This window comes from Zootoca vivipara, chromosome 17, assembly GCF_963506605.1.
Source record: "Zootoca vivipara chromosome 17, rZooViv1.1, whole genome shotgun sequence".
Taxonomy (NCBI): domain Eukaryota; kingdom Metazoa; phylum Chordata; class Lepidosauria; order Squamata; family Lacertidae; genus Zootoca; species Zootoca vivipara.
In genome coordinates, this window is record NC_083292.1 from 625,539 (window position 1) to 651,754 (window position 26,216).

General features: G+C 50.2%; 1 protein-coding gene across 1 annotated transcript in view; it reads left to right on the plus strand.

Annotated features, from left to right (window-relative positions):
* MN1 (MN1 proto-oncogene, transcriptional regulator) overlaps positions 1 to 10,628 on the plus strand; it is a 42,329-nt gene extending 31,701 nt beyond the window's left edge. The window contains exon 2 of the mRNA XM_060269286.1: positions 5,800 to 10,628. Within this exon, the coding sequence (XP_060125269.1) occupies positions 5,800 to 5,984 (185 nt within the window). The 3' untranslated portion in view covers positions 5,985 to 10,628. The remainder of the gene's footprint in view (positions 1 to 5,799) is intronic.
* Positions 10,629 to 26,216: the final 15,588 nt, after the last annotated feature.

Genomic DNA, 26,216 nt, shown 5'->3' on the forward strand with positions numbered 1-26,216 from the left:
TTCTTTCAGGGAGGGAGCGAGGAGAGCCTCTGGGAAGCAGCTTGTGGGAAGGAATGTAGTTTTTGCTGCTGTGGTAAATGGAGAGGAGCGTAAGCTTCTGCTTCCCGTTTTAAAAATGGTGTGGTCATTTCAGAAAGTGCTGTGTGGGACAGTGGTGGGTGTGCACGGCACATCTCCTTTGCCTGGCGTTGACCATGACCCCTTTGTGGGTGAGCCTTTCTGTTCAGTTGCAAGAGCAGATTGCTCCGTTGGTGTGAAAGGCAGCATGTCGCTTGTGTCGGTGTTGTGCCCTCTGAGTATTCTGTGGTGTGCACAGATGCACAGTTAGGTGTCCAAACCAATATGTCAAACTGTCACGGGGGAGACTTAGTGAAAAAGATCTTGTCCTAAGGCAGTAATTTTAATAGCGAGATGCAGCCGCCGCCCTGGAAGCCACTCCCACTCGGGAGAGCTTGGCCTTGTGCACCAAAGCACATGACGGGGGAGGAGGAGGAGGAGGGAGTCTCCCAGAAGATGGGGCTTGAGCCTTCAGCCTTAACCTTAATCAAGGAGCTTCACGGTTGGCTGGCCACAGAGGGCCGAGTGCCATCGGCCAGGATGCAACTCTGGCTCAGCCGACGACTGCCTGTAGCTGCAGGGCTTTGTCAGAGCCTTCTGAGAGGTGCAAGGGATGAGCCTTGAGGCAGGAGGTCTCTTCCTCCTATGAGAGCAAATTGACAGCGTTGGATGGCCAGACCTTGACCAGGCTCACAGTTGCTCGTTGGTTGTGTGTGTGTGTGCGCGCGCATGCGCCTATGCTTCTGCTGCCTCCTCCTCTATCGCTTCGGAAGAAAGAGACGGCTTCTGGCCTTTCTGCCATATCTCCTGTTGCCTTCATTAAGCTGTGGTAGGCTCATAATTCAACACTCCTTGCAGGTGGTGACGTGGGAGATGCCTTCTTTGCTGGCAGTGATATTTCTGAGGGACTCGTGGCCTTGTGTGATGCTTCTTCCTGCTCCTTGCACAATTGGAAGGATGAGTGTGCCCGAGTGGATGAGTGTGACTGCTGCCACAAAGAGAGCTGAAGCAGAGCCTCCCCCCCCCCATCCCCACTGAGCATCCTGGCCCAGGATTTGGCTGGACTCTTTGTCTTCTGAAACTCATCCCCATGCCCTTCTCTGTGCCGCTCCTGAGAAGAAAGGGTTTGTGGGCTTGTCTTTGGTCCCCCGTTCTCCTTTGCCTTCTGCAGCCCCATGGCCCCAGCCTGCCACCCCCAGTATTTCCTTGGCTCCTTGCTTTCCAGCTCCCTGCCTCACTGTTCTGCTTCCTTTGGACTCCCTGATCTCGCCCCTCCCCAGAGCTCCTCCTTGCTCCCCCTCTGTGGCCGCCTTCTGTCTTCCTGCAACTTCTTCTCACCTCCCTTTCAGCCTCCTCTGCTGATGCTGCTTGTCTTCACCTGCCTAAAGCCTCTGTGAGAGTTTTCTCCAGCCAAGCTGACTTTTCATTCTCTTTCAGAAGCTGGCTGTTGGCAGTCTCATGTTTTTAGAAATCTTCACTGAGCCTGTCAAAATATCCCTAAGAACGTAGGAAGAATCCTGTTTGGATCGGGCCAAAGAGGGCCATGCATTCCAATGTCCTGCTTCCCACTCAGCCATCCTGATGTCTCGGGGGGGGGGGCTGCCCCACCCACAAGCAGGATATGAGTGCACTAGGCATCTCCTAGGTTCAGTCGCCAGCAGCTGATATTGAGGGTCTATGGAAAGGTAATATGCAGCCAAGTATACCTTGTGTGACATCACAGCTGCTCAGCTCCTTGCTGCTACATATGCATTACCTGCCACAGAACCCTTCGGGGCACTAAAAGAGGTGGCAGGGAAAGGAGAGTGCTGGTGCTGTTTAGAAATGCCACAGAGCTGCTTGCTGTGGTGGAGAAGACGGCAGATACTGACGGATGGATCTCCTTCCCCGTTGGCATTGATGTGGCCAGACTTTCATGAGACCACATTTGTGGTGGGATCTTTGGCTTGAGCGACACAGTCAGTGTGGATCCTGTCACTATAGTCCGCCAGCACTGATGGAGACAGTTTTGTGTTTATGTGGGACCAAAGGATCCATTGGAGGATCAGACGGGAGGTTTGCACAATCCACAGTGAGATCAGGGCATACAGTAATAGCAAAACTTGCTGCTGCCGTTTTCAGCCATCTGGTTAGTGACTCTGAATAGGCACCCCTAGTTTGTGGATTTCTCTATCAAGGAGGAGAGAGGCCTAGATTTGGTGGAGTGGTGGGATGGAAATATTAAAAGAAAATAGTAAATAAGAGCTGCCAGTGTTGAGCAGACTCCGAGGCTTGACCTCCCTATCTCCAGTTCTCTGGGAAACCCTCATACCAGTAGGCTTAAATATCCACCAAGCCAATTCACTTAAAACCCGAGACAGGATTGTGCCGTCAAATTTGGTGCAGTCTGATGTTCTTGTGATCTCCTGAGCTCCAATTAGGACCATGAAGGAAAGGAAGAACGGACTAGATCAGTTGGGGCCGACGTGTGTTCCTTGGCGGTACATCTTGTGCTGATTTGAACTGATCTCTCACTCATGAGACTCGGGGCAGGGTGGCATGGTATTTTAAAGGTTACAATATATAATAATGAAAAATGACCTGTGCTTATTTAACTTTGTCACCAAGACAGAAGTGTCTGCTTAGAAAACTCTTGCACTGTGCTCAAGCTCTGGCAAATCTCTTAAAGGCTGTAGGGGGCTCTGGAACTGCAAAGCGGCCTTCAAGGGTGTGTGTGTGTGTGTGTGTGTGTGTGTGTGTGTATGTGTATAAGAGCCTGCATTTCTAGGCCCAGGTCCAGGCTTTCCAGGTCTGTGTCCAAGAACTTTTATTTTTGCCCTACTGCTTTCCCTGCAAAAACCCACTCTTTAGTGGTGGAAACAATTCCACACAGAAAATCTGAATTGATGTTTGCTCTGATTCAGCAGTAAATATTGGGTTTTCTTGGGGAAACCAGACAACCAGTGGGGCAAAAAAGAAAGAAAGAAAAGAAAAGTGGACACAGAAGGTAAGTGTGGATGAGCCCTTAGTTTTGATAAAGGGAGGCAGTTCCTAAGCTCCACAGGAACCAGGTTTGTTATTTTAGAGGCTGGATTCTGGGGGGGAAACAACAACAGGCAACATAGCTTCTTGGGAACCTCAACTTTTCCTTTCCTTTTCAAGTTTCTATCCCTTATGGCTAAAATGTATGTCTGAAATTGTGTGCACAGTCCTTGGGGGAACTCTAGAAGCCCGAAGCCCAAACCTGATGTTACCTATAATGTGCAACTGTCACCATTCCCCTCCGCTCCCCATCTCTCCTGGGAATGTCTAGTTGAAACTGACATGAAGCGGGATGCCATTGTGCTCAGCTTTTCCCTGCCCTTGCACCACTTAATTGGCAACTGCTGCCTGTGTATTTGGAGGGGGAGGGGTGCTGAACACTGAGCTCTGTGACATCATGTCATGAGTCTGATTCAACTGTTGGAAGTTCCCAGGAGAGGTAGGGGAGAAATGCAGATTGGCCATCTGCATCAGGGAAAGTCCCATTTGGCCCAAGGGGGCAGCTGCATAAGATTTCCAGTAGTTTGGGGATAGAGGCAAAGACACCCCCACCCCGCAAGACAATAAAGCAAGAATAAATTATGCAAAGTAAGAGAAATTTACTCTTTCCTCGGCACAAAGTTTGGTTTTTCTGGGTGTGGCAGTTGCCATTGTTTGTGTGGTGAGTCTGTGGCTTTGGGTTTCACATTTTGATGGGGGAGAATAGAGTTAGGGCAGGACCTGCTGGGATGCAAGCAGCTTCTTTGTTATGACCATGTGCTCCAGGTAGGGACAGGGGAGAGATCTGATTGGTTTGCATTGGAAGTTTGATCTGTGGTCCAGTCATGTCCGACTCTGAGGTTGTGGTGCTCATCTCTCTCTATAGGCCGAGGGAGCTGGCGTTTGTCTGCATACAGCTTCTGGGTCATGTGGCCAGCATGACAAAGCTGCTTCTGGCGAACCAGAGCAGCGTACAGAACCAGTGAAGGTCTTTTGTGAGTGCCTGGAGGCGGTTGGAGGATGGATGGCAGCTAAGAGATTGAGGTTGAATCCTGTTAAGACAGAAGTACTGTTTGTGGGGGACAGGAGGCGGGCAGGTGTGGAGGACTCCCTGGTCTTGAATGGGGTAACTGTGCCCCTGAAGGACCAGGTGCACAGCCTGGGAGTCATTTTGGACTCACAGCTGTCCATGGAGGCGCAGGTTAATTCTGTGTCCAGGGCGGCTGTCTATCAGCTCCATCTGGTACGCAGGCTGAGACCCTACCTGCCCGCAGACTGTCTCACCAGAGTGGTGCATGCTCTGGTTATCTCCCACTTGGACTACTGCAATGCGCTCTACGAGGGGCTACCTTTGAAGGTGACCCGGAAACTGCAATTGATCCAGAATGCGGCAGCTAGACTAGTGACTGGGAGTGGCCGCCGGGACCATATAACACCGGTCCTGAGAGATCTACACTGGCTCCCAGTACGTTTCCGAGCACAATTCAAAGTGTTGGTACTGATCTTTAAAGCCCTAAATGGCCTCGGTCCTGTATTCCTGAAGGAGCATCTCCACCTCCATCGCTCTGCCCGGACACTGAGGTCCAGTGCCGAGGGCCTTCTGGCGGTTCCCTCATTGCGAGAAGCCAAGTTTCAGGGAACCAGGCAGAGGGCCTCCTCGGTAGTGGCACCCGCCCTGTGGAACGCCCTCCCAGCAGATGTCAAGGCAATAAGCAACTATTTTACTTTTAGAAGACAACTGAAGGTGGCCCTGTTTAGAAAAGTTTTTAATGTTTGATGCTGTACTGTTTTTAATATTCAGAAGCCGCCCAGAGTGGCTGGGGAAACCCAGCCAGATGGGCGGGGTATAAATAATATAACATCATCATCATCATCATCATCATCATCTTATTATAGTGAAAATGGCTTTGGAAAAATGTACATATGGTAAAATTCCATACAACATTAGCAGAAATCCACTGATGAAATTTCATGAGGACTTTTTTTAAGCAAACTAATGAGAAAATTTGGAGAAATGGAAAAAGTTAGAAAGTGAAATTGGCAGATTTGCCCACTCCTCATTTCCAGTACCGTCTGAGTTTGGTCTTCTGGCTTCTTTCAGGGCGGGTGTGTGTGTGTGTGTGGATTAGGCTGGGTGGGGAGCAGATGGGCACCCATGTTTCTCCTTCTCTCTCACCCAGAAAGTGCCGGAATTCAACACTGCTAGCATAGACTTTTGCATAATAATGCCAGGTTGTGAAATGTTTGCTTTTTACTGTGATACCTGCAGGGTTTGCTGCCTTGAGATATAGGTACCGTATTATTGTCAAGTGTGTAACTTCCTTTAATAAAGAGATTAAAGATACAGTGCGAGTCATTCAGATTTCTTTAGTTTTAGGGACAAAGGGCTAAGTAGAACCTTGCTGCGTAAATGGTTTATTTGATTTCTATAGCACTGTACCAAATGATGCACACCTTGGGGCGACAGAGCAACTCCCATAGAGCCTTTGACTCCCTCCCTCCCTCCCAGTCCTGCCACACTCTCCTTCCACCCTTTCTTCCTGACAGATGTCACTGTCTCCCCTCCTCCTGTTCCTCCTCCTCCCACATTCCTTTCCCTTCTTCTTCCCAGAACATCTTGAGGCTGCCATCAGAAGCCTGAGAACATTGTGCATTGAGTTATTTCTGTTGTTGTTGTTGTTGTTGTTGTTGTTGCTGCTGCTACACTGAGCTAACCATAACCTCTCTGTCCCCCCTCTGCAGCCCACGACCTCCCCTCAAGCAAGACCTCGGCCGCGGCACAGAGTGGCAGCCATTTGCAGTGCCTTTCTGTCCACTGCACGGACGACATGGGCGAAGCGAAGGGACGGACTGCAGTGCCAACGTGGAGATCCCTGCACTCGGACATCTCGAACAGATTTGGGACTTTTGTGGCTGCCCTGACTTGAAGAAGAAGGGGGGGGAGGAGGATCTTTTCTTTTCTCTTTTCTTTTCTTTTTTTGTTTAAAGGGCCACTCCTGCGAGTTGGACTCTTTTTCTAGGTTGGTACCTGCTTAGCGGCATAGAGACTGGAAAGGGTTAATTTAAAATAAAGCTCACCATGATTTTTTAAAAAACACCTCTCACCATGGTATGTTACTACTGCCACCCACCCACCCCCAGGAGGACTGATCTCAGTGTGCCTTGCTAGCTGAGGCCTTCCTTGTCTCTCTGTATTCTGTGGTGAGGCAAGGCGGTTTTACTTTGTACACATTCCCCCGCCATGCTTTGTTCTGTCCTTGAAGTGAAATTGCCACCCTAAAGCCACCGAATGGATGATGAGCTTTTGTGCATCTCCTGCAAGCCAAGTCCAGGATTCAGCCTGTGCTGTTTCTTTCTAGAGAGCGAAACTAGGAGGGGGGGAGGGGGAATGTTCCTGCTGCCTGTCTGCTTTTCTGTCACAGAGTCTCATCCCCCATTCTTCTTGGAGCAGCCAGAGGGGCCGCCAGAGCCATTTGCCCAAGCAGGGGACAGAGCCAAGTGTCTCCGTGGCAGCTTCCCTCCAAGGGCACCGATTCTTCCATCTCACCCAAGGCCTGTGAGGAGGCAGAGGGTGACTTTCCTTCTTCCTCGCAGAATTTGTCTCGGCTGAGCTCAGTGTTGTTCCTGGTTGTGTGACAAGTGTATGCTTCCTTACAGGCGTGCATTGCTAAAGCAATTGAAACAGGGATTTATTAAATTTTATTTTAAAAACCTATTGTCATCCTGTGGAACCGGGCTGAGGCAGCTGAGGGCAGGAGCGGCTGCTGAATCCTGCAAGCTCTTCTAGGGCAGGGCTAAGCTGTGACCCTGTGGCAGAGCTGAAAAGCTGGGCAGGCCCCCCTCTCTCTTGTGGTGCTGGAAGGTGCTAGTTTCATTGGTGGTCAGTCCCCCCAACTTCTCTGCATTTGCTGGGATCCAAAGTGACGGGGCCCTCATCATTTGGGGCAGATTTAGCACAGGCCAACCAACCATTGGCTGGAGTCTAATGGAGCCCCTGGCTTTTAGAGGAGTGTTCCAGAGGAGCGCGTCCTGTGCCCCTGTGCCATTTACCCAGGGAACCCTAAAAAGAGATGGCACGCAGTCTGCTGCCCTCCCATCACTTTTAAGTAGCATTGGCACTACTGAGTGGCTTTTTCCAGTCCCTCCGCCTCTAGGGTTTGAGCAAGGCCAGCGCAAGACATTCTGCCCAGGTAGTCTGAGGTTCTGCAGAACCTCCCGGCTGACTATGTCTTGCTCTGGTGAAGAACCCTGGGGAACCTAAGGTCTTTGGCAGACTGGGGCATTTGGAGCCAGGGGATCAAAATATTTTCTGTGCCTCTGCCGTTTTCCAGTGTCCAAAAATAGCTCTTAAATTTTAAGAGTAGCACAAGCGCTCTCTGGGGCCACCGCACTAGAATATGTCACTGCAGAAGGACCTTGCTCAGAGCAAGTCCTGGGTGGTCCAGTGCCACCAGCAAGTCCTGTGGGAGCACTGCTAGTGGGGCACTCGATGACAGGCAGGTGCAGGGCAGACTGGCATGGGGGGGACCATTTGCCACCCCTCCCAGTCCACTGCCTGAGGCAACAGTTGCTGGGTAGTTAACACATGGACTGACCTTATTTGGGCAAGTGTGTGTGAGAGAGAATTTGGAAAGGCCCTTGGAAAACGCCCAAAATGTGTTGGTAAGGCCACATGAGATTTAGAAAGCCACTTGAGTGATGTGGGTGTCTGCCACAGTCTGCAGTTCCTTTTGTGATCCAGTTCCTGCTGCTTCCCTCCATGCACTTCAAGGACTCTCCTGTCTGTCTGTGCCTCCCACCCTGCTCTCTCTCTCTCTCTCTCTCTCTCTCTCTCTCTCTCTCTCTCTCACTCTCACTCTCACTCTCACTCTCTCTCTCTCTCTCTCTCTCTCATGCCCACATGAGACCCCTTCTCCCCTCCCATGGGCCAGAAGAGGCAGGCTGAGCGTGATTCGCAGGCTGGACACATTTTGGATTCAAAAGGGCTTAATTCCATAGCCACCTTTAAAGCAGGGTGCCTGTTGCCTTAGCTACTTGAAGCTGCCTGGGCGAGTGGTCACTGGCTGGCATTGCCTTGATTCTCACAGCAAAGGGAAGCCCTAAGATGTCAAGGACTTGTTGGTCTTCAGCTCAGCCTTCCCCAGAAAGAGTCTGCTAGCTTCCATCTGTCTGGGCCATTGCTTTTCAGGCACAGGCTGTTGCTGCAACTTGATCTCCTCCCAAGCCCTTGGGGTCTCTCCCCCCCCCCCCCATATCATACTTTAAAGCCGTGTAAATGTTGAGGTAATGGGAACGGAAAGTTGTGGAGGGGAAAGGCACCTCCTCTGCCTGCTTTTGGGCAGGATGTATTACAGCTAGGCAGCAGCAGTCCCCAGCCAGCAAGTCTGTGTCCTGGGATGAAGGAAAGGCCCTTTTAGGCTCTGGGCAAGGCAGTTCTTTCAACCTTTGCCTCACTGACTGCATTTTCCTGACTTTCTATTCTGAGCTTCTGGTTAGTTTCCTTTAATTGGAGGAGGCCACCTCCTCTTTCCTAAACCCAAGAAATTCAAATGAAAGCATTTTAAATGTCTACTCCAACTTGTGTGAAATTATTTTCATGTAGGTAAAGCTAGATTTTACATTTTCTTCCTTTCTCCCTGTGAAATGTGCAACTCCAGGCCAGCCAGAGAGTCTTTGGTCCCTTCCACATGACCTGTTCACTGAGCGTTCGTTCTGACTTGTGTGCAGGATGGGTGATGGACATGGTGTCACCTAGCAACCACCCCATGCTCTCTTGTGTTTTAGGCCATCACGCTCCTTCTCCTGAAAAGTCTGGTTTTAAGGGCAGTGGGAGTGCCAAACCCACTTGAGTTGTACAACCTGAATTTGGTTTGTGACTGAATCCCCCTCCCCCCTGTTGCAGGAGGCAGATCAAAACACTGCCTTACAGGAATGAAGGTGTCCCTCCTTGCTTCAGGCACATTGAAGAGAAGGAAGCAAGGCCTCCTGGGCAGGAGATCTGCTACTCAGAAGGGCTTGGGTTTCCACCCTTTGGTACCTGCCACCTCTGGGCGAATGGGCTGGGGGAGCAGAGCTGGAGGAGCTCCCCCCCCCTTGAGACCGCACAGGTGAGCTGCTGCTTGCAGTCCCAGTCTAGGAGCACAGTTGGCCTGGGGACATTCCCATCAAACCTCAAAAGATTATTTTAAACAAGGTTAATTTGTTTTCTTTTTAAAATTATGCTTTCTTGAACAATCAACACAACTGAAATTTTAAGTGTTTAAAGAATAAGAAAATTATTCAAGAACAAGAAATTAATGATGATAACAAAATAGGAACTTTAAAAATCATCCAGTAGATTAAACTCTCATTCAGGCAATTGGGGGGTGGGAGTTTCCAAATTGAAATCTTTTTCATTGTCAGAAAGTACTTTTGCAGCTAAGTAAATGGATCTCAGCAAACTCCTGCCGACAGTTTCCTGTTTGGTACCCCACCCCATGCAAGTTGGAAATCACAAGAAACTGACTGTAGGCCCTCGTATTGGGGAGAGATGGCTGTTAGGTGGCTTGCCCTAATTGGCACTTGGGCACGGAGGACAGTCTGCTTTCATGACATCCAGAAAATCCTCTCCAAAGCTGGATGTTCCACTTACCAGCCTGGCTGTTCCTTCTGAAAAGCAGGGCTTCTGTCAGAACCATAATCAGGTTAATTTGAAACAAAAAATAAAAAAAAATTCCTTCCAGTAGCACCTTAGAGAACAACTAAGTATGTCATAGGTATGAGCTTTTGTGTGCATGCACACTTCTTCAGATACACACGAAAGCTCATACCAATGACAAACTTAGTTGGTCTCTAAGGTGCTACTGGAAGGAATTTTTTTATTTTTTGTTTCGACTATGTCAGACCAACACGGCTACCTACCTGTAACAGGTTAATTTGCTCTGACATTGGTCTGATTCTCTGCACGCTGCAGAACCCTCTTTCCTTGAATTCTTAGATTTTGCCTCGCTTCAATAGGAAGTCCGGAACTGTTCAGCAGAATTCTTTCTCTTCCGGTGAAAACTGACCTGCAATAAACCAGAAACATTGGACAACTCATTTCTGCAGAGAGATTCTAAGATTAAATTTAAATTTCAGGGGACTCCCACTTTGCTGCTTTGTCTGTGTTCACCCCCCCCTAAAACAACTGCAGCTTTAAAAACAGTTTTTATAGACAAAATGATGCTATTACTTTGTATTGAATCTAATTCCTTAAAAAGAAATCCCTTCCCCAATCCCTCGCAAATCCTTACTGCATAGCAAATTCAGCCTGACAAACATTATTGCACATGTAAGATATGAATGTGGAGGGCAATCCGTAATCTAGCCTTTCCCCTCCCTCCTCTCGCCCCCCTCCCCTTTCTGGATTTTTTGTTTAAATTCATTTTTCAATGCTTGGTTGGAAGACTGTGACAAAAGCTCATGAAAAGTGAGTGTTATTTTTTCTTTTTTAAAATATGTAAAGTGCAGTCTTCTGTATTCATGCATATTGTATATATCTGTATATGTTTTACTGAGCAACTAAATAACAATAAATATGATGTTAATGGTGACTATTGGATATTTTTGCCTTAAATTTTGTATATCTTCTCTCCTCCAATGTTTTGGAGTGCTGCACGGAGGGTGTTTCTCTGTCCTCTTCTCTTTGCTGAAAGAGACGGGCAAGGGCAACATGCCCTCGCTTATCCAGAAGGGCTGGGTGGGTCTGGCCAAAGCTCATCTCTGCTTCTTAAGGCCCTCCTTCCTTCTCCCTCCCAGCTGTAACATGTCAACACCCTTTCATGATGTGCTTGTTTGAGACCAGATGTTTTCAGCTTGTCCTCCTCTAAATGGGGCATCCCCCTCACTTTCACTGCCACCCACATCTGTGCCAGTCAAGGAATGCCATTTTGATGATTTTAACATTTTCTTTCCGCAGATCTCAAAGAGTTATAGCGATGCCATTGCTGTTAACATAGCAGCCGAGCCATATAAAGTCAAAATCTGCAGGGCAGGTGTTTGCAGATATTGGGATCCATTGAGATCAAAGTGGTGAGGCAGAGTGGGAGCAGGAAAGTAGAGATGTTTCCAATAGTTTCTCTTGCAGCAGCACTTACATGCTTTGAGCCAGGTGTTCATGAGCCTGACTGAATTCTGAGAACATGAGATCCCTCCTAGATCAGACTAAAGGCGTGTCCAGCCTCCACTTCCCTACAGTGGTCAAGCACATGCTGTCAGCGATATAAGCACTATTGCCCCCTTGGGCCTGATCCAGCAGGCCTTTCTTACGTTCTGGAAGTAGTGCACAGCCATCACAACAGGTAGCCTTGGAGAGCCTTATTGCCCATGAAGTTGTCTAATTGCCCTTTGAAAAGCCAACTAAAGTTGGTGGCCACCATTACAAAGCAAGCAGGTTCCATCGTACCACCTCCTCTCAGTCTTGAATATCCCTCCACACTTCATGCGATGACCTCAGCTTCTAGTACTGGGATGGAAAAACCCAAAATATCTCCATCCACCTTCTCCACACTATGCATTGCTTTATGGACCTCTGAGGAAAGAAACTAAAAACTAAAAAATGTTGTTGCTTTTGCTGCTGTCTGATTCAGTTGGATGGGCTCCTCTTGCCCTACCCAAAGAACAAAAGAGGCCCTTTTGTCTGGGCTATTTGGCCTCTTTAGCCTTTATTAGAAGACCTAGAACCTCTTTAGTACAGTGTGTTTGATAAAGGGTGGAAATCCTTTTAATATGCAGTAACTACCAAAATGCAAAATAAAAAAATTCCTTCAGTAGCACCTTAAAGACCAACTAAGTTTTTATTTTGGTATGAGCTTTTGTACCAAAATAAAAACTTAGTTGGTCTTTAAGGTGCTACTGAAGGAATTTTTTTATTTTGCTTCGACTCAGACCAACACGGCTACCTACCTGCTTGTTTAAATTTGGGGTAGCTACCCCCCCCCCAGTTTGGGGGCTAAGGGCTCGTCCTTTTGTTTTCCTCCTGAAAAACCTGTGGGATTTCTGCGGATTGACGTTGGTGCCAATTTAGCACTAGAGAGCAGGTTTTCCATGGACAGTGGCATGGCAAGGGGGAAACTGCTCAGATGCTTTCTAGGAATGGGACAAATGGAAATGTGGATGAGCCCAGAGTGTGTCTACAATTTTCCTCACACCCCTCCAAGTCCCAGCCAGTTTTGGAGGCAATCCGGGCAGGCATGTCAGTGGGATGGATGGAGTCCAGTGGCTTGATGGGCATGCAGCTCATCAGTTCCTGCTCACCAGACTGATCATTTGAGGAACAAAGACACTCATCGGATCTGCGCGGATCAGCGGAGGAGAAGGCTCTCTGTCTCTGTGTGAGTGAGCCTGCTGGTGTGAGGGGGCCTGGATTTAAACATTTTAAAAAGAAATGCCCCATGGAAATCTCCCCCTAATGGTTGTGAAGAGCAGGTTTGGTCTGTGTCTCTTTGGTCCACTGTTTCACGTGCTGCTAACTCTGGATGGGCATCTTCTAGTCTTCCTCCCAGGGGCATAGCCAGGATTTTAGGGGGCAGGCTTTGTGTTGGTGGGCAGAACCGAGTTATATGCAATGCAATTGGGTAGTTGGTTAAGTTTTTTTATGTAGGGGAGCAGCTGCCCCCCCCCGGGCTACATCCACACCTCCTCCCTACCAACTATTCCTTCTTTGAGTGGGACTGCCTGCCTTCTGCAGAGCGGGGGGGGGGGGGGCAGGCAGGCGGCCTTCACACCCCCATTGGTCTATTGGGCTGCTGGTACCTCCATGTTGTTTATGCATGCTCAGGTACATATTGGGGTGTATCTGATGTGGGTCTCCTGAGGATCCGTTAAGGGCCCTGATGTAATTGTGCCTCCTGTTTGCTGATGGGATGATAATTTCACTGCCTGCCTTTTTGCAAACAACCCCCGTTTCCCAGTGCACGACCCCTGCCACGGAATTCTACCTTCTGAACAAAAAGTCCCGTATTCCCAGAGGCTGTGCTTTTGGTGAGGAGCCTGTGGGGATTTAATAGGCCGAGTTAACTGACACAGAAACTTCTGCTCTGAGGTTGGGGGGGGGCAGCTGCTCTCCATGCCCTTTTATCCTCTGCAGAATGCACCCCCACCCCGCCCCCACTTTCCCCATTATAACGGTGGGATTCTTCCTGCAAGAAAACTTTGCTGTGTAAATTTGCTCTTTGTGAAGAGCTCTTTGTTTAACCACGCATTGTGAGAATTTTCTGGGGACAGAGAGGCGCTCTAGCCCCTGCCCCCCCCCCACTGAATAAAATCCAGCACATTACCACATTCATCAATAAGTGCAAGGCTGCAGGGAGTTGGAAGGCTCTACCCTGCGGCCCTCCTCCTTCTTGGTGGGGCTTTTTCCATTAACCCCCTGCTGCCTAACCCAAACACACAGCCCTGTTTTGTTAGCACCCTAGGACAAGCAGAGACCTTTTGTGGCTGGAGGAGGGAGCTGGGTCTGGAGGAGACAGCAGCTACAAAATGCAACCTTGCGTTTTTTGAACAAACTCCTTTTGGTGGGCCTGATGAGAATACAAAAGAGGGGCAAAGGCTTGAACTGAGGGGCTCACCGAAGCCAAGTCACAGCTTCTGAATCGCAGCAAAGGGAGGCCCAGGGTTGCAACTTGGGTAGCAAAATGACCCGGTCGTCCCATAGGTGGTTGGACCTTGCATTTTTACACTGCTGTACACACCAGAGAATAGACAGGGATGCATTTGCCCGATGTGCACTCCCTGATTCCTCTTCCTGAGCCTGAAACCACCCCCTCCCAATGCTTATTCTGTCAAGGTGTCATTTGCACATGCGCTGGTCCCTCCTCAAATGTCCCCAGCGCAGCTTCACCACAGGATGGAAGCTGCTTTGAGGGAAAACTCATCAAATGGCAGCATTTCTCAAGGATGTGCACCAGCCATGTCCAACAGGTAGACAGTGATCTACCGGTACATCACTGGACGTCTGCGGTAGATCATTGCCCCCCCCCAAGAAGCTGAACAACTGTGGCTCCCCTAAAGAAAGCTCAACATTTTACCTCCTCCCTGAAAAAACTCAACAACTTTGACCCGGACCCCCCCCAAAATGGGCCTTGCTCCTTTCTTAAAAAAAGCTCAACACTTTGACCTGAACCCCAAAAGGGGGTATATCACTGCCAGTTTTTTTTTAAAAATATTTTTTATTAAAGATTTCTTGAATTACAAAGGTGTGTGCAGTGTCTCTCATATTTTAACATGTATCATTTTTGCAAATCAAGTTTATTTGTTAAGACATTAAGAAGAAAGAGGGAAAAGGAGGTAGATAGGGGATGGGAGGGTGGATGGGGGTGAGAGTAGGTGACGGTGTTTCTGTTTTGCTTAATGTATGTAGGGCTTGATGTCAGCTTTGTTTGTGTTGGTACTCCTTTATTCGCTTGTGTTCTTTTGATGGTGAGAGAGATTGGGGTTGGCCAAGGGTGTGGTTGTTCATTTGTGATTGGCTATGATGGTCTTTGTTTTCGTGTGTGAGTGGGGTGGGTGGGTATTTTTGGGGTCAGGTTAGCCATACTGATTTGTATGCTGGCGGTAAATTTTTGTCATTATCTTGTTGGGCGGTGTGTGTGATAAAGAGGAACCATACCGGGATGAAGGCATCCTCTTCTATTTGTTCCCGTGCCAGTTTCAGCTTGTTGGTTAGTTTTTCTAGTAAGGCTGTTTCCCATACTCCTTGGTACCATTGGTCCATGCTTATTCCTGACAGGTCTCTCCAATGCCTGGTTATGACATTTCTGGTTGCTGAAAATAGGCGGGTTATGAGGTCTTTGTGGTCTAAATATCACTGCCAGTTTTTAACTCTGCGAGTAGATTGCAGTCTCTTGGGAGTTGGCCACCCCTGATGTACACGATTCGTGTGGATGGGGGGCTACCTTCATGCATACACTGAGTTTGGTGTGGTGGAGCCGCAGTAAATGCACAGCCTACAAGTATCCATTGGCAGCTGAGGGCTGACTAGGTGAAGCCTTGCAGAAGATGGGCAGATTCCCCCTCAGACCATGGCTTGGTCAAGGCAAAATGCCCTTCTCCCTGGCTCAGTCTGCTTTAGGACAAGAAGGATCAATGGCCCCCAGCAGCTTTGCTTCTCATAGGAAGAGGGGCACCCTGGGAAGCTGTCGACCAATGAGGAGCCTTATAGCATCACCTGCCTTTCAAGTGCTCACAAGGTGCCTTCTTGAGGCAGTGGAGGTGGGAGATCCCTCATCTGCCCTATGGATGAAAGCTTGCCTGTTCCCCATTAGGAGGAGAGACTGGCTCTCTTTCAGGGGCTTAAGAGGAGAGCATTGAGCGGAGAGTGGAGTTGTCAGACAGGCAGAGGGTCCTCTTCCTGTGTGCAATGCATGGCTTCTCTATTTGAGCTACCCGCTCCTGCCATAAGGGGCTCCAGGCACCAGAATATCCCAGCCTGTGAAGGGGGCATGCCTGGGGTGCACCATTGAGGAAACAGGGTTGCCTGTGCTTGGGGTATGTGCAGAGCACCAGGTGGAGGAATGTTCCCTAAATGTTCCCTTAATTAAAGGATTCAAACGAATCATCAGGTTGCTTCCAATAATTTGCAAACAGAATGTGCTCTGCTGTTTACTCACTAGCATGAGTGAGGAGGAATAATATCGAAACAATATATCCTCTCCTACCTTCCTTAACATTCCCACAATTCCTCGGCTTAAGCACACACTGAGGTCTTTATAGAGGCTTCAAGCTCAGCTCTTGCAGTGAAACAGTTGGACAAGATCCGGTGCCAAAGTCACCATATAAATAAGTCCCCTGAGCAGATGGCTCCTAATTCAGAACACTTGGGAGAAGGACCCTGGGAGGTATTTTGGGCTCCCACTTGGCTTGGCCTCTCTGCCCCTCTGGAACAGGAGGAGATGAGGCAACTTGCCCCAACCCTGGATCACCTTCCGTTTCCAAAGCTTTGGTTGGGTGGCTTCCATGGGTGACGTTACAGGAGAAGAGCCCTGGTAGGTCAGCGTGAAGAAGGACAGGAGTGTGGCTCTCTCCTGCCAAGGCACCACTGCACACGAGCAGCGAGGAAAGGCCCATGTGCCCTGAGGCACTCAGGGCAAGCATTGGGTACTTAGCCAATAGGAGGAGCTCCCTGGAGGTCCCGTGGGATCACACAAAGGAGACCTTGGTTTGTAGGTCCAGGGGTGGGGGGTGGGAGGGAGGGCATGTTGCTTCCTCTGAACCTCACAGCTCACCACATGATGTGACTCACCACCCTGTGGTGACGAGCTCATGGAAGCACCTTTCCTGGCTCCTTCGGTGATGGAGACATATATATATGTAAAGAGAGGGACTAAGGTGCTGAACCGCAACCAAAGTTTATGAGGCAGACATGCAATAATGGCTTAAAGTTAAGGAAAATGTATTTATTACAACACTTTTCATGAGCAAGTTATCATTTTGTCAAACTTTATTAGGGAAAGTAATTAATGGGCTGTAAAAGGTGCCAGTGCATAGCCAGGGAAAGAGCAAGCCCCGTGCAAATTGACACCTGGGAGATTTATGGGCCCCTGTCCCCCATTTATTAATATGGAGAATGCACATGAAGTTGGCTGTAGCCAAGAGGTGTCCTCAGGAAGAGCCGCTTGCAGTGCCTTCATGCGAGGGATGCCCCAAAGGCTCCTCCTCTTCCTCCTTGGGGTCTCTCTGCACACACTCTCTGGCCCAGAGTCCTCTTCTTCAGGCAGGCCAAAGCGTTAAAATTGACACTGTGTTGCTCCTTGCACTGCCCTTTCCCTGCCTTGCAACCAGTGGGTCTGTTGCTGTTGTTATAGCAAACATGGGCATGTGAGCATCACTGCAGAGAACATGCAGAGACTCCATTTGAAGATCTCTCCCTCATCACAGTTGATCAGGAATATGAAGACGAGCAGCAAAGTCAGTCCTCCAGGAATATGCAGGTGACCTTGGAAGGGACACCACATGGAAGAATCCCGACCAAGCCTATTAGGAGGCATGTAGTGGTGATAGGGGATAGGGGTACAGAAACAGTGATCTGTGGGCCTGACAAGACGTCTTGAGAGGTGTGCTGTCTCCCTGGGGCCAAGATCCAAGATGTAACAGAACGGCTGCAAGGAATCATAAAACCCACTGACAAATACCCCTTCCTTTTGGTCCATGTGGGAACCAATGACACTGCAAGCCATAGCCTCCAGAAGATCAAAAGTGATTATGAGGCTCTGGGCAGGAAGTTGAAGCAATTAAATGCATAAATTGTCATCTCATCTGTCCTCCCAGTTGAACGACGTGGCACAGGGAGAGGGAAAAATAGGGGAAGTGAATGGTGCAAACAGGAACGGTTGGATTCTTAGATCACGGTCTGCAGTTTCTTGAAGATGGACCTCTGGCAAGTGATGGGCTGCACCTCACAAAGGTTGGGAGGAATGTTTTTGCCATGAATCTCAAAAACCTCATCAGGAGGGTTTAAACTGACTTATGTGGGGGAGGGAGACAGTGGTTCTGAAGGTAGGAGTCTACCAAGTGCTGTAGATGATTACCCAAATGTCAAGGACCAAATGGAGCAAACAGCACGTGGGAGGAAAAAATCCTTAAATAAGAGACATGGGGGAATGATCAATGGTCTTCAATGTCTGTATACTAATGCACAGAGCATGGGAAATAAACAAGATGAACTTGAGCTCTTGGTACAGCAAACTAAATACGACAAAATAGGCATCACTGAAACCTGGTGGGATGAGTCTCATGATTGGAAGGTAGTAATAGAGGGATACAATCTATTTCAGAGAAATAGACCAAACAGGAAAGGAGGAGGAGTGGCGTTATACGTCAGGGATGTGTATACCTGTGAAGAGATCCAGGATTTAAAACTTCAAAGCCATATTGAGAGTATCTGGGTCAAAATTAAGGGAGAGAAAAATAACCATGATCTCATTGTGGGAGTTTACTATAGACCCCCCCCCAAGCCAAACTGAGGACACAGATGAAGCCTTCCTGGAACAGATGACCAAGCATTCAAAAGGAAGTGAGATAGTAGTAATGGTGGATTTCAACTATCCTGATATTTGTTGGATGTCAAACTCAGCCAAGAGCATAAGGTCAAACAGATTCCTCACTGGCCTTGCAGACAATTTCATTGTCCAGAAAGTGGGAGAAGCAACAAGAGGATCAGCCATTTTAGATCTGATCCTAACCAATAGCGATGACCTGGTTAGTGGGGTAGAAGTGGCAGGATCATTAGGTGGGAGTGACCATGCTCTTCTGGAGTTTATTATACAGTGGAAAGGAGCAACCAAGCATACTAAGACTCAAATTCTAGACTTTAAGAAAGCTGACTTCAGAAAACTCAGGGAAATGCTGGGTGAGATCCCATGGACAGCAATACTAAAAGGGAAGGGAGTTCATGATGGTTAGGAGTTTGTTAAAAGGGATATATTAACTAAAAAGAGATTAAAACACACCAGCATCCATGTGTCCGAATGTCATGAGCAAGCACTGAAAAGAAAAGAGTGATGTCAAGAGGCAGGGAGTTCCAAAGTATAAGTGCTGTCACACCAAAGATCAGTTGATCCAGGGGTGGAATGGAGATCATCTGGCACTTGCAACAGGACCAGTTCTGCAGATGAAAGTGGTAACACAATCCTGCAAACAAACGGGTCCCAAGCTTTTTGTATCACAGCAACACCATGAACATAGCCTGGTGGCAAGCAGCGTGGAGCTCTGGGCAAAGGCCAGACACTCCTGAGCAGAGCAGGGGAGGAGGAAAAGATCCATCCCTGAGGTATACTGCCTTGGAAGGTGGAGGCTCCATGTCAAGGCTTATCTTCACTGGTGGCCCCAAGCTGTTCCTCACACAGAGGAGAGATAATAGTTTTCCTCTGAATTTCCTTCTCTCCATTCATATGCTTATAAATTTCTATCTTGCTTCCATCAGTTTACTTGAAGAATTTCCTTGCCCCCCCTGCCCCGCCCCACCATATGCCCCTTCAACTGCTTCAATCTATGGGGCTTGCACTCTTGCAAGAACCTCCTGAGGAGGAGCTTTGTGCTCTTCAGACCTGGCACCCTGCAGGCCTGGCACGCTTTGAGGTACCCATTAAAATGTGTTTGTTTAGGGAAGCCTCTCTATTGGCAAAGAAACAAGATATGTTTAGCTGTTTTCCATTTTTACTGACTTTTTGTGTATAGTGATAAATTCTGTGCGCCCAGCTTAGGGATTCCTTGATTAAGTGGTTTATACGGTAAATTCTTCCCAGTCCATGGATCACAAATGTTCTCCTTCCCTCACTTCTTGTGCCTTTTCTCCTAGTGGTGATGACCTTTGCCTATTTCCATTGCCCACAATTTCTCTGCTGGGTCCTTAGACTTATCTGGAATGGGGGTGGCGGATGGGGTGTATCCCACTTTGCACTTCCACATTGAATGTCCCCTGCCAGTTATTTTGTTCCTGGTGGGGGCTTCTGTGGGTCTCTTTCATCTCCCCAGTGATGAATGGGTGTCATGTACAAAGACAGCCGCCACACTCCTCACCCCAAACACCAAATGCTTCATGGATACAGTCAACAGTTCTGGTCCCAATAAAGGTATTTTGGTAGAGCTCCTTTCTCGTACAGTTCCCCCCCCAATGTTTCATCTCTTGGCTCTTTAGAGGGGCCAGCCCTCTTCCTGATCCCACAACTAGCGGGGCAGGGGCTTCCACTCCAAGAAGGCTCTCCTGAGTTGGGCAGCCCCCCTGAAATCCTACTCAGAGGACCTAGTCCAACCATTCCTTATTTTCCCCTTGCCTTCAGACAGCTCAAAGCTTCTGCTTTGCTGACTCTAATCCTAGCTGACAGATCTGGGGTTCACAGACCGCCATGTTTGCCTCAGGCCTAATTTAGGCTGGAGATCAGAAATGATCAGGAGCATCCGCACTCCACGGTGCCCTGACAGGACATCTGCACAGGCACCAGCAAGAGTCCTGGCTGGCTGGGGAGGCTCCTCCGCTGATTTCTCCAGGGGCTTTGCTTAGCTGCGAGTGGCCTGGCTGGCGAGAAGTGAAAGAGCTCCACCCCAGGTTGAAAGGGTTCCATCCAAGAGGAGGAGAAGTTCTGTGTCTGGCAGCCCACCCTAGAAACTTGCACTGTTCATGTGTAGCAGAGATGCTGAGCACCTTATCGGGCTGGGTTTCGCCCAGGACATGAATCAGAAAGGCACCCTTCAGCTGTGTGCCACCCCAGGGGGTTCCCCACACTTCCCCCTGCTCTATGCAGGCTCAGACAGAGAGAGCTGTGCCAGGAATAAGCAGGGCAAAAGGTAAGTGTTGCTAATCCCACGCAGTTAGCACAAAGGCAGCCCAGCCTGCCTGCTTCCTGGTGGGTGTAGGATTTGCAGTGTGGGGCAATGGCCTGACTACTGTGTGGAGGCAACTCTGTCCTACTGAATTCCACGTCCCTGGAGGCACTGGCGGAGGAAGCCAGAGCGGCACCCGGGGCGGGGCGTTATGGCGTTTGGCGCATGCACAGATGTTCTGCGACACCTAGTAAAAAGTCTCGCTCGGCGTTGCGGCGGCTGGCTTCCAACTGCTGCCATGACGAGTGAGGCTTTCTTTTTACCAGGTGCCACCACAGCACTTGGCTTGGGAGTCATGGGGGGGGCACCCTGCGATGCTGTGCACATGCACAGACGTCGTGCGATGCTGCATCGCGGGGTGCCCCCCCGTGACTCCCAAGTCGAGCGCCGTGGCAGTGCCCAGGAAAAAGTATCGCTCGGCGCCATGGCGGCTGCATTCCAGCTGCCGCTGCGCTGAGCAAGGCTTTTTACCGGGCGCCGCGGGTGTGTGTGTGTGTGCTGAGTGTCACCCCTTCCAGTGTGGAACCCGGGGCACCCTGCCCCCTTTGCCCCCCTTGCTACGCCCCTGCCTGGAGGGCTCAACCCTCTCGTGCACAACAGTATGTAGAGCCCTGAGGGGGCATATTGAAAAGGGTTCCAGCAGTGGTGGACTTTCGGGTGCTCTGTACGACACCAAAATTTGGTGCCCCCACAGCCTGCCTGCCGTTCTTGCTCTGTGGACTCATTGCAGTGACTGAAGGATACCCTAAAAGACAACAACAACAACAACAACAACAACACAACAACAACAACAACAACAATTTATTATTTATACCCAGCCCATCTGGCTGGGTTTCCCCAGCCACTCTGGGCGGCTTCCAACAAAATATTAAAATACAATAGTTTGTCAAACATTAAAAGCTTCCCTAAACAGGGCTGACTCCACTGCCCCCTCCCCTCCATTGGGGCAGCACACAAAGGCCCTGCACGGTGGCCTCGTAATGGGCACTTCTTGGGTGGCTGAGTTCACCCAGCGCTGGCTGTGAGAGGCTGGCACTCTGCGGCAGCTGCTCAAGGCATGTCTTCATGGGGCAGGCATCTTGCTGGGGTTCTGGGTCCTCTCTGTGCCCCTGCTGCCAACCAGCAGGACCCAGACTAGAGCTGAGCTCAGGAAGCCACCTGGAGGGGCATTGTGTCACCAGGAAAGGCTGTGTTGCTTCAGACTAGGGAGGGCAAGGTCAGGGTTTGGAGAGAGCTGCAGGGAGCACTTCAATGGTGAGCAGGCAAGTGGGCAGGCACAGCCATTCGAGAGCTCTCTGCAGCTTGGGTGGCACTAGAGTGGCATGGGCAGGCAGAGAAAGATGGGCATTGCCAGCAGAGCCATATAGTCATCGCCCATGAGGCGAGGTGGGGCAATGCATTTCAGGGTGGCAGGCTCTAGACAGCTGGGAGGAGCGGCAGCCCCCCAGGAATGCTCTGCTCCCCGCCTCTTGCTCTTTTTGGCTGCCGCCTCCTCCTTTTAACTTCTGCGGCTGGTCATCCCACTGCTGCTCCTTGCTCCTTCCCGCACAGATCTCCCGCTTCCTGCTAGAGGGAGGGCTCCTTCCTTTGCAGCAAGAGGCAGCAGAGTGAGGGGTCTACCTGGGAAAGCCCTTTTCCTTGGCCTGCTTGGCGCAGAGTGAGGGAGACTTCTGCAGCAGCCATTCAACAGCTCCAAGCCAAGGTACTCAATGCAAAGCTCAATCTTGTCTGATGATGTCTTCTTTGGAGGTCTTTAAGGGGAGGCTTGACAGCCATCTGTCAGAAATGCTTTGATGGTGTTTCCTGCTTGGCAGGGGGTTGGACTGGATGGCCCTTGTGGTCTCTTCCAACTCTATGATTCTATGATTCCCCACCAGCATCCTAAAAATGCCTCACAAACTCTTTCTTCCCACCCTTCCTCCCTGCCTTCCCAGTTGCACAGAAGAACCACTTTTCAAGGAAAATAGAAAAAAATTCCTTCAGTAGCACCTTAAAGACCAACTACGTTTTTATTTTGGTATGAGCTTTCATGTGCATGCACACTTCTTCAAGGATCCATGAAGTGGAGGCATCTCACAAAAGAGCACAAGTCCAGCTCCAGGGAGCAAACTGAAGAGAGCTGGTGGGTTAGTTTCCCCAGGGTGACTCTTCTTGGCCAGCTTGTAGGTGGTGATGGGTGGAAAGCCCTCTGGTGCAGGGGGGGGGCAGAAGTCCCTCCACTTGACCTCTGGCAATTGAAATGGGAAGACAACCCCTCACCTCCTGCCACCCCAGCACCTCTCTCCGCCTCCAGGTGAACTAATATCAGTGTACTGGAAGAAGCAAAGGTCACCAGTGTTGAAGCAATGATTCTTCAACATCAACTTCGTTGGACTGGTCATGTTGTGCGGATGTCTGATGATCGTCTTCCAAAGCAACTACTCTATTCCGAACTTAAAAATGGAAAGCGTAATGCTGGTGGTCAACAAAAGAGGTTTAAAGACTGTCTCAAGCAAATCTTTAAAAATGTAGTCTAAACACTGACAACTGGGAAACACTGGCCTGCGAGCGCTCCAGTTGGAGAACAGCCTTTGTCAAAGGTGTCATGTGCTTTGAAGAAACTCGATCTCAGGACGCAAGGGAGAAACGTGCTAAGAGGAAGGCACGCTTGGCAAATCCACACCGTGATCAACTCCCACCTGGAAACCAATGTCCCCACTGTGGAAGGACGTGTGATCGCCAAAGAAGAAGAGTGTTCCCTCTTGTTCTCCCTCTCTCCTTCCTTCCCTCCGAGAGGCCTGGAAGGTGTAGCAGGAAGGCAGCTGGCTGCTCCAGAGGGAGGACGGAGGTGTTGAGCATGACATGCTAAGCCTCCCGTTCAGACATGCATGGCAGCCGCCCGGCTCAACAGTATGTTTATTCCAGCTGGGGCCACTCCCTGCCCGGTTATGTAAGTTGCCAACAGCCTGGCTGCAAAGCGCCTGTGAGAGCAGAGCACTCTGGTGGCAGGACAGCTCCAGCCCAGCCCACCTCTGCCTCCTTCTTCTTCAACTGGAGGCACCAAAGCTGCCACCTCCTGCTTTCCCCACTAACCCTGCAGAGCCCAGCCTTGTGGAAGGGGAACCTGGGCCCTTCCTTTCGGTGGGCGGGGATGCATCTTGCGTGGGGTGGCACCTCCATGGCACCTGCCATGCCTTGGAAGACGCAGTAGAACTATTGTGGCTGGGCAGCTGCAGAGGACCCAAAGGAATGCATGCAGGTGATCCCTGCCCACCTGCCCACATGTCTTGGGAAGGGCACTGAATGGGAGTCTGCTGATTCCATTCAGGTTGCGGCCTGAGGGCTGGGATGGGAGCAGGCCTGAGCTCTTATCGCCCCCACCCTGTCGGAAATGACTCAGCAGTGACTGCAGCCAGGGCCTGGCACATTCCCCCTGCCTGGGACTGCCTTGCCTTGCCTTGCCTTGCCTTGCCTTGCCTTGCCTTGCCTTGCCTTGCCTTGCCTTGCCTTGCCTTGCCTTAGCAGAGGCCCCAGGCTGGGGGGATGCCATGGCACCCACTGCAGCCTCTGCCCTCCTGGGTAGGGGCAGCAGAGCTGGCCAAGAGGGGCCTCCGTTCCACTGGAGGAGGCTAGCTGTAGCAGGCAGGGAATCACCTGCCAGAGACCCTCAGCCCCTTTCCTAGCCACCTTCTCTTGCAAAGGGCTGGCAAGAGCCAAACATATCTTTCTGCTTATTTGCTCTAAACTGGTGCGTGATAGTGACCATGAACTGCTGGTGGGGTTTGGAAGGAGGCCCCTGGCTGCCTGAGAAATCCTACTGGGTTCAGAGGAAGAGGCTGCCCCTCTCTTAGTGAACAGGAGGGCTCTGTCAGGCCAACCAGCACCTTGCCTCGTGGGGGTGGGGTCATAGCTGTCAAGTTCTCCCCCTTTTAAGGGAAATTCCCTTATTCTGAATAGGCTTCCTTGCGAGAAAGGAGAAAATTTGATAGCTATGGGTGGGGTGGGCGTGGGGACGTCCTTCTAGTCTTTGGAGCAAATGGCTTCCTCCCCACCTGCAAGATGGCAAAGGTGCAGGTCAGATCCCCAAGTGGGAAAATGCATCTAGCAGAGGAAGATTGTCAAGACTCCTTTGCTTCTGCAGTATCTCTGCTGGATGATTCTCTTGTTAAAGTGACAGGGAGGGAGCAGGATGGTCAGCCTTTGGCCAGGAATGAGGACACCACCTTTCTTGATGTTGGTGAACAGAAGGCCTTGGGTGGGGGAGTGGAAGAGGCACCACGGCTAGTTTTTCTGGGGGATCATCAGCTCCTCCCTGCCCGCCAGTGTCCTTTACAGGCTACAGAGACACAGCTCTTGTGCAGCTCCTTTCCTAAAGCCAGGAAATCCCGGCCAGGGATGCCCCCAACCTGTCTCTGAAACATTTCTAGCTCCTGGCAGGTTCATTCCCTTTGAAAAAATGGTGAGTAAGGGAGGACACAGCACCAGTGAGAATGTGAGAAGGGCCCCAGCTCCTTGGTATGGCACCTCCTTTGAATGCAGAAGATCTGCCTGCAGTTGGGCTGAGAAAGATTGCTTGCTTGAAACCCTAGAAAGCTGCTGATAGTCAGACAATACAGAGCTAGATGGATGGCTGTTCTGACAGCTCCCTTGTGATGTTCCTTGTTATTAGAGGTTATGTCCCTCTAATATTTAGCAGGGTGTGGAGAAATTAGGAGTTTCCCCCCCCCCAAGGTCGTTGCAGCTTGTTATCTTTAAATTGGACTTGACTCAGAGAGTCCTTCAGATGGAGGACTGAACTCTCTAAAGCCACTTAGCCACTATACTTTCTTCCCCTTTGGAATTCCAAGGATCCAGACAATCGTTCTTCTGGATTCATTTGCTGCCTTTCTCACCTCAGCCCATTAATTCCAGGACTGGGAATTCAATTAGGTTGGCACAACCCTTATGGGCCACCAGCCCCCCCCCCACTTCCTGCCAGTGGACAGTATTGTCTTTCCAAGATTTTTCAAGGGCAGGCATTGGCACACATTTCACACGAACCCCCTGCCCTGTGCAGCTACTGTCGATGGGGGTTTGCAAAGCAGGGAATAAAAAATTGGCCTTTGGGCCAAGCAAAGGCACCTCCCTTCTTCCTGAATGGATCAGGTGCATCCCAGAGTGCCCCCCCCGGAAGACAGACCAGCAACTCAAGCAGCAGGGTGGAAGGCAGTGCCAGGAGCACCAGAGCGGAGTCTGACTCTGCCATCCGTCATCTGCTCAGCCCCAAAAGAAGGAACCGGGATGAGATGTGGCAACTTCTTCCTCCCTGTCGCCACCATTAATCGACATGCCAAGAAGCAGACTTTGCAGAGGGCCTGGGCATCCCAGAGAGGCCTTGCCTCTAATTCCAGATGGCAGGATCAGATCCCCCCAGGTAGCATTTAGCAGACACCCTGAACTGCCTTGCAGCCTGCAGGTGGAAGCAGCCAGCCAGGCTCTTTATGCAGGCGGGTATCAGGGCCATATTGTGGGACTGCATCATTTGCCAGCCTCAGGAGACAAGGCAGAGCCAGAGTGGGAGGGGGCAGCAGGGACAGGGCAGGGGGGGGCAACTGGTGGAATGAGGGAAGGGGTCAGCTAAGGTTCTGCATTTTGCTGAGATGAGTTGGGCTCTTGCCGTGTTATGCAAAAAGAGATCCAGCTGGTGGGTGAAGACATGGGGCACCAACAGCCATCCTTTCTGCCTCTGTGCATCTGGCCAGGCAGGTGTGGCCACTTCCGGGGTGGGGAACGGGGGAGGGGGAAAGACACAGGCCTTGTGTGTGCCAGAGATGGGTGACAGCTGCATGCAGCGGCAGAGGGCAGCT